Genomic DNA, 8,158 nt, shown 5'->3' with positions numbered 1-8,158 from the left:
CTGCCCCCCGCCTGCAACCGACAGTCGGGAACAGCCAATGGCTGCTCTCGACCTGGTTATTGTGGGCGGGGCTTCAGAACTTGAGGATAGCGGGAGTTCAGCGGGTTCTGTTTTCTCGTACTTTTTGTAAATAGGATAGCGTTAAGGTTATTTCCTTACGCCTATTGTACAATGTGTCGTGATACCGTCCAAAAAGCGTTTATTCTGCCTCTTGGAATGAGGGGAAGTTGAGAGAAGCCCTACTGTCGAAACAAAAAGGTTTTTTTGCAACCCTTTCAAAATAACATTTGGTCAAACTAAAATATGTTTGTGGGCTCAAAGCTTGTATGCAGGCTTTGTTATTGTCATGAGTAAATCATACGTTTGCCAAGGTCCCCTAGATTCCGTTTACTGGTAGGCTTCCCGTGTCCACGTCTCAACTGAATATATTGTGTGTTTTTCTAGTTTTACTCACAGCAGTTTGGTACAATATAAATTCCTGGCCTGAGCTTCACAGAGAAACGATTGCATGTGCAATAGCAACCACTGGCCACTCAGAGGCGCTAGAACCCTGCACAAGAAGTCGGAGGCGTGATGGCGTGAGAACAATTTTAACAATAATATTGACCATTATAATACATGTAATAAAAAGCATCTGAAATATTGGAGCTTTAGGTTTACTCACTGTGAAATCAAATGTAAAATATAGTTTGTGTTGTCTTGTGGGAACACATCAATTGAATGGTATTCAGCGCTGGGTGTAGCCAGATCCGTCACATTCTGCACCTCTGCACCGGACAGATAAAATATGCTTTGTGCCACCGGTGGCTCTGAATCTTTGCAGAAGGAATGGCAAAATATGTCACGAACAAAGCTTTAGAAAACCCACTCAGGTATTTCGCTACAAGCCTATAGCAAGAACATGTTTCTTTATGTAATGGTTATTTAAAAAAAGTAATGCAGTCCACTAAATATCTACAAAGCTCAAACAGCTGACTTACTAATAGTAAACTGATCTCTTCATCCTCATCAGTCTGTCAGAAGTATTTCCCTGATCGTGCAACAAGCCTTTTCTCAGTAGGCCTACTTTATAAATATACTTTTTTTGTGTGACAATTCTGCCCAAGCATTAGTCATCACTCCGGGGTGGGAGTAAAATGTCAATCAGTGAGGACAGTTCCTGCGGAAGGTGGAATTATTCCGCTCTGATTTGCCGTGGAGTTGATATCGTCTCCTTGGAGCATGAAGCCGCTGGAGCCGCCGATCACATTACCTCGATGACTCACCATCCCAGGGTTTACTCTCTATCCCCTCCGGGGCCTTGATGTCACTTGTGCAAGAAGAAGAAGAATAACACATTATTCATCTGCCGTTAGTGCTGTGTGTTTGAATTAGCATTTCATTATGTGAGCAAGTATCTCAGCGATATTAATGATGTCATGTTGTTAATTAATTAAACAATAATATCTTTGCCCCAGCCACGGATGGTGGTAGCTAAGATGAAGATCACTGCACCATGTTCCCCCCACACACACACACACACATGCAAGCACACATACACACACACACACACCACACACACACACACACACACACACACACACACATATACACATACACACACACACACACACACACACACACACACACACACACACACACACACACACACACACACACACACACACAATGAATGCATTTCACAAGCCGTGGCCCACATTGACTTTCTGGGCACATGAGGACATGTCGTAACGGCACTGAAGACAAAACATCATCGATGACAGCCATGATAAATCTGTTTAGTTCCAGGCCAGGGATTACCTGAGATCAGGCATGCACAAGTCCTACAGCCTTCCAGAGATGTATCTATCAGGGAATCACTTAACTGGGATCATTTGATGGGATCATCTATTGATTTGGATCTTAATGGGAATTAAGGTGTAGCCTATTGTTTTTAACTGGCAACCACCGACTCCATTAGGCTACTGCTAGTGTGGTGATGATGATGTTATCACCTATAATGCTTTTAGGATGGGACGTTAAGGATAAAGTGTATAAAAGAGTTGTGTCCCTTTTTTATATGTGGTGTTGTAATCCATAGAGAAAATGGAGTTAATCTACATAGAAATATTTGGGTGTTATAAATGTTCTGTACAACAGGAAGAGATATACTATACAGTGTATCCTATCAGATCCGGAGTAAAATGATGGTCTGTTTAAATTGGCATTATATAAGCAAGCCTTTGTAAACAAGTATCCAGAAATAACAGCAAGCCCTTTAAACATGAACTACATAAATAAAGAAGCAAAAATCTTTCTTGAGAGACTTTTATCTACTCAACAATGTGGCTTTGATCTAGCCTTCTTAGAATGTGCTGTCATTCTCAATCATCCACGCTCACAGTGACTATTCATTGAAGTCTGACGCAATCTCTGCATCCATGTAGTAAAATATAGGCTTCTTGTCACAACAAAGCATGGTCTATTTTTGATTGAATACGTTGACAGTTTATTGCTAAAAAAAAGGAAGAAGAAATTGCGGTGTGTTTTCTGGCTGTTTTGCGACATCGCCATAGAACTGCCCACAAAGCTACCTGCGCTTGGTGCTTCTAACTTGAGTTTCAGACCGGTAAAATAGGGCCCTTAGTCTGATAAGTAGCTTACTACTATAATTAATACTAGTATTGGTATTATGAGTAGTTGTATTAATATCGTAAGTAAAAGTAGTATCTGTATAATACAGTATCAGTGTGAATCATTATAGTATTGGCATGATGAAGTATTAGTATTAAAACAAAAGTAATACAATTATGGCTGTAACTTGAAGAGTCATCCAGAACGGTGAAGGCATACTGTTGGAATCTGTGGAGCCTCGGTTTCATATTGAACAAATTGTTTTTGCAGATAGCATCAGTTCTCGCATCAGTGTGCTCTTAATAGGCCTACATGATATATATATCCGTAATCTAAAAGAACAAATTGGTAATTGTATGCAAGCATAGCTTCACTTATTCTCTTATTAGTTCTGGTGACTGCTTGTGGCAAGGCAGGTTATCTGAAAGCTACCATTTTCCAGATTGTGTCAGATCTATAGGTAGGCAGTCAAAATATTAATCACGAAGTAACTTGGGGATTTGAAACAGAGGATTATAGGCAGCAAATGTCACCTATGACGTAAAGCGCTTCTGAGGTAGAATGAAAAAGGAATTGCGAAATAAGAAATCCTGCCTCGGTTTTATCCCTCTCAGCCTATGAGTGGGTTCTGTTGAACGAGTAGCGACTTGTTTATGTGAGCAGAAGGGATGGGACAGTACTGTTCTGCCTCTTCCCCTCATTCCAGACCCAATGGGGGTCATGGGGGATGGAGGGGCCTGCGATAAACAAAAGGCATACATTCTTTATTCCTGAGAACAGACACACATGCACACACACACACACACACACACACACACACACACACACACACACACACACACACAAGCGCACACACACACACACACACACACACACACACACACACACACACACACACACACACACACACACACACACACACACACACACAAACAAACACACATATACACACACACACAAACGCAGGCACACACACAACACGAATAAGCCTGCCCACTAAGGAAATTAGTATGCTATGCAGCAGAAGGGCAAATAGTAAATGCCCCCCCCCCCACACACACACCACCACCACCACCACATGCAAGCCATTCGAATTATAAGTACGCGGCAGGGAGGCAGAGACAGAGAGAGAAGTGAGGGGGTGTTGTGAAGGAGGGGAGCTAAAGGAAGTGGATGATGAAAAGACGAGAGTGAGTAAGCGTGCGTATGGCCAGACAGTATATAAAGCTGGAGAACAAGAGAAGATAATAAGACCTTAAGAGCTCCCATCGATTCTTCAACAGGTACGGTAAACAGATACTAGCAATTAGGCCTGTTTGCCTTAAGGAATGGTGTTACTATGGTTATAATAACAATTGTGAAGACAAGCTCTTGAATGGGTTTGGTATATTGTGTGTGTCATGTGCTCCTTAACAAACTCCGAAATCCACAAGGTTCTTCTGATGTGTATTTTCTAACATGATGTAGTCATATGGAGATATAACAGTTAACGTTATGTCCTTCCTTAAAAGGCAGGGGGTTAAATTTAGCTTGGGTTCCCTTCCCACAGAACCTTACTGGCCTGCCGCCAGTTCAGAGCAGACTGCTCAGACTGCTCACTGCTCAGCATCAAAGACCGGAGCAGTGTGCGTATGTGTGACCAGGGATGACCATTGATATACCTGCTATAGAAAAAGCCAACTATAGTTAAACTTTTTGTTTTGATGACAGCTTTTCAACTCTTTCACGACATGCTCTCAGTTAAGACTTTCATCGATGAGACATCGGCCAGGTGTTACATACCCTCACGGTTCTAGCAGCAAAAAATCGAATCTCGCTAATGCATTTTATCATCTTCTTGTTAAGCCCATGCTCCTCTTGAGTGCATAGGCCACTGACGGATATCATCCATTTCACTCTGTTTATGCCTTTTCGCTCAAGGACTCCCCATTTGAGCCCACTATCTGACATTTCTGCCTCTACACTTCTTCTCCAGCTGTTCCTGGGAAGACTTCTTTTCCATATTTTTTTGGGAGTTCAATTTCAGGGCTTGTCAGGGGATGTTTGTGGCAGGTTTTCTGAGGGTGTGGCCAATACAACTCCACTTTCCTTTTCGGATTTAGGCATCTCACCATGAACAAGCTTAAAAATATGAATCTTTATCATGATTCTTGTCGATTCTATTTGCAGAGATGACGGTACTGATGGTGTTGCTGTACAAGAGCCTGGCCGTGCTCCAGCTCTTCCTGACTCTTGACCCCTCCCTACGGCTCACCCACGCTTCCTCCACCCCCTCCCCCATCACCCGCACTGGTTTCCAGTTCGTGACTGCCCCGGACGACTATGACAATGACTACCCCGATGGCCTCAGCCATCCCCCCAGCGCGGCTCCCCCCATCAGGGCGACTAACGTTCCCCACGAGCTGTGCCAGTACGACCCCTGCCAGGAGGACCAGGCACCCTGCTCCGACCTCTCAGCCCAGAGCGGGTGCCTCTGCCCGGGCCTCAGCGGGGCCTCCCAGCCCCCCCGCCCCCCCCAGCTCCAGGGTCTGCTGCCCCCCGGCAGCGGGGACAGAAGTGACGGCGGAGTGGTGGTACGCTGGTGCGCCCCGTACTCCGTCGTGACCGGGTACAGAGTGGTCGTCGATGGCAACAGAGGCGCGGCCTTGGAGTTCCCGTCCCGGGGGCGGCGGGGGCAGGTGGGGGTCCTGGAGGCGCGGGCCGAGGTGTGCGTGGAGGCGGTGAACAGGGCGGGGCACAGCGCAGCGTCAGAGTTTTCCTGCCGGCAGTACCAGCCCCCCCCCAGGCTCAGCGGCTCTGGGATGGTCGGGCTCATAGGGGGCGGGGTTGCTGTCCTCCTACTGCTGGTCGTCACGGCGATCGCCTTCCACCGGAGACGCAGAGCCCGACGGAATACAACCGAGGCCAGAGCCGAGGGACTGGGGAACCCCTCCTACAGCGCAGAGGGAGGGCTCTGTGAAACATAGAAACAGGCCGGGCAGGAAGGAGGAATGGAGAGGACAGATGAGCAACAGACTGAAGAGGGACCCAAGCTGAATGACTCCTAGCTCTTTAGGAACTGTGTCAGGGGATAATGGTTAGATAAGAATCTTACAATCATGGTACTGTTAATATAGTAGGCCTAGTGCCAGCACAATTGAAATTGGAGGACGTTATGGCGTAATACTACACTGCACAAACAGTGATTGATGTGTGAAACTGCAGGTTGATTTGCTGGCAAATCCTCTGGCTTAATATAGGACACAAATCATCGTATTGTAAATATTTTTACATTTTTACATTTTTACAATGTATTAACCAATCTTATGAATAAATGCATTCATTTGTTATCAAAAGTCTCTGTTCCTTTGTAACGTGGATGCATTTTGCAACCTGGTGCACGTACATGCATAGACAGTGACAAAAGTCTCTTACTTTGAAAATTATTTTTGCCGGCTATTAAGGCGGAGGCTCTGTCTTGATTGGGCATGTATTTTTCAAGTGGTACGTAGATCCCGCCTCTCTATGGTGTCTCGACCTATTACTTGTCACCACAATAAAGCATTCGGGGAAGTTATCGAAACTGTTTACTGCCCATTGCTGTACTGCTCACCTGTCGTAATGGCGAATACAGGTAACGTGGAGTTTATATATCAGTGTTTAATGCTTAAATGCTTTATTTTGAAGCATTGATTTACTTCATGATTCACGGATGCGTCCGCTTCGGCATAGTCAGAGCTATACAATTGATCAAATGCGTCTGTATATTGGAAAATAATGTAGCTCATCAGGAAGAGATGTTAAACCTAAATCAATTCAGAATTAAATCTAGAAACGATGCTTTAGTGTTTTTTCCCTATGAAATGTAAACGTGATGGGAAATGTTCATTGTAAGAAGGAAAGCTGTAGGATAGCCTACTTCAAAAAGCTGACATAATGGTGACTCGGCATAAAAGATTCCCACCTGTACTATAATTCAATTATGTATGTAAGGGATGGGAATTGTGAGCTCCTTTCGGATCTGGTGACTGTGGTCAACCATTCCACATAATAGTCCCATTGGCACTGTTTTAAAGATGTCTTAAATTTTGTGTAGGCCATTACTGTACATTAAACTACTCCACAATAACAACAGTGAGAGTAATCCATGTCTTAAGAAGTATTGAGTGTCCTCAACTGGATTCGCTCAAGGTCCGCGATGCTCTTGCAGCGCACCTGTCGAGGAACTTGGAGCATAGAGGGCAGCTTTTGTGATAATTAATCAAACATTAATCAATATTTTGATAAGGCTATGGTGCGTTTCTACCATGGCGACCAGTACTAAGTCCCTGCAGTGATGAATCTCAAATCTCAGCTCAGGTTAGCCCAAACAGTGTACTTACCTCAATACCTAAGTATTGTTTGCCCTCTCCATTTACAGACGGAAACCAAATCTCCTACACTGATCTCAAAGCTCTGCTGGAGAAGAGCCAGAATCTCTTCATTGTCGACGTGCGTACTAAAGAAGAAATTGACAAGGGCCGCATCCCCGGGTCCCTCCACGTACCTGGTGAGATGACGTATATGTAGATATTACAATGTAATATCACATATTGCATTAAGTAGACATTAATATCTAACATGTAATATTACATATGTGGAAACAATTACAATTGGGAAACCTTTTAGTGTATCTTGCATTAGTTAGAGAGCATCATTTGTTGTAATTATCCCAGAACCCAGACTGAAAGCAAAGGCCTGTAACCGTTTTTTGGACCTCTCATATAACCTCATTATTTCCCTTCCCTCCCTCCCTATCCATCCTTCTTTTCCTCCTTGTCTCCGTAGTGGATACTGTGGAGACTGCCTTTGCGCTGGACGCGGCAGAATTCCAGGCTAAATACGGGGTGGCGAAGCCCTCCCTCGACGCCCCCGAGCTGGTGTTCCACTGCCAGATGGGCCGCAGGGGGCAGCTGGCCACAGACAAGGCCATCGCCCTGGGCTTCCAGAGGTACAGACCTGCTACATGTAGATTACCGAAGTTTGGGGTCAACGAACCAGTGCTTTTCTCTAAAAAATAAGGACATTTCGAAGTGACCCCAAACTTTTGAATGTTAGTGTGTACATGTGCATTCCGACTACGATCAAACAAGCAGCCCTGAGCCATTAAGGATGTTATTTTTTGCGTGTATAGTCACTGCCTCTTTGATGCGTATTCTATGCTTGCATTCATATAGTCTGTGATGTATTTCTGTCCAACCCTTAGCTCAGAATTAAAAAGGTAATACGTAATAATCATGCCGTAATTTGGTCTGAACGCAGTGTGTTTGTCTCTTGCAGTGCACGCAACTATACCGGTGGATACAAGGAGTGGTCCGAGAAAGAGGGGAAATGATCCCACTTGATTCAAATTAACATCTACAGTGGATAATATACATTTATAAGCAGAATATTCATTTATTTGCTCACAATATTTATTTCCTGTAAAATGTATGCATTCTTTGGTTCATTTGACTATGGATTCAATAAAAATATGTGTACTGTGAATTTCCATTATTTCAATTACTTTGTACCCTCGCTGTCATGT

General features: G+C 44.2%; 1 protein-coding gene across 2 annotated transcripts; it reads left to right on the top strand.

Annotated features, from left to right (window-relative positions):
• The first annotated feature begins 3,723 nt into the window (after nucleotides 1-3,723).
• Nucleotides 3,724-8,125, top strand: LOC130391042 (thiosulfate:glutathione sulfurtransferase-like). 2 transcript variants are annotated; one of them, XM_056601226.1, is made up of 4 exons: nucleotides 6,118-6,226; nucleotides 7,013-7,141; nucleotides 7,420-7,582; nucleotides 7,912-8,125. In XM_056601226.1, the coding sequence occupies exons 1-4, from the start codon at nucleotides 6,118-6,120 to the stop codon at nucleotides 7,964-7,966; spliced, it is 456 nt and encodes a 151-aa protein (XP_056457201.1). In that variant the 3' UTR covers nucleotides 7,967-8,125. The 2 variants fall into 2 exon arrangements, 1 of the variants encoding a protein (XP_056457201.1); XR_008896848.1 differs by lacking the exons at nucleotides 7,420-7,582; nucleotides 7,912-8,125 and adding an exon at nucleotides 3,724-3,896 and having other exon boundaries at nucleotides 4,783-6,226; nucleotides 7,013-7,099.
• Nucleotides 8,126-8,158: the final 33 nt, after the last annotated feature.

Source organism: Gadus chalcogrammus, chromosome 10 (assembly GCF_026213295.1).
Source record: "Gadus chalcogrammus isolate NIFS_2021 chromosome 10, NIFS_Gcha_1.0, whole genome shotgun sequence".
NCBI classification, from domain to species: domain Eukaryota; kingdom Metazoa; phylum Chordata; class Actinopteri; order Gadiformes; family Gadidae; genus Gadus; species Gadus chalcogrammus.
Note: the sequence above shows the minus strand (reverse complement) of the source record. Positions and strands in the feature narration are given on the sequence as shown.

Coding starts and splice junctions, on each gene's coding strand:
- LOC130391042 (XM_056601226.1), top strand. CDS start 6,118: ATGGTGTCTCGACCTATTACTTGTCACCACAATAAAGCATTCGGGGAA. Junction 6,227..7,012: donor TGTCGTAATGGCGAATACAG/GTAACGTGGAGT, acceptor CTCCATTTACAG/ACGGAAACCAAATCTCCTAC. Junction 7,583..7,911: donor ATCGCCCTGGGCTTCCAGAG/GTACAGACCTGC, acceptor TGTCTCTTGCAG/TGCACGCAACTATACCGGTG.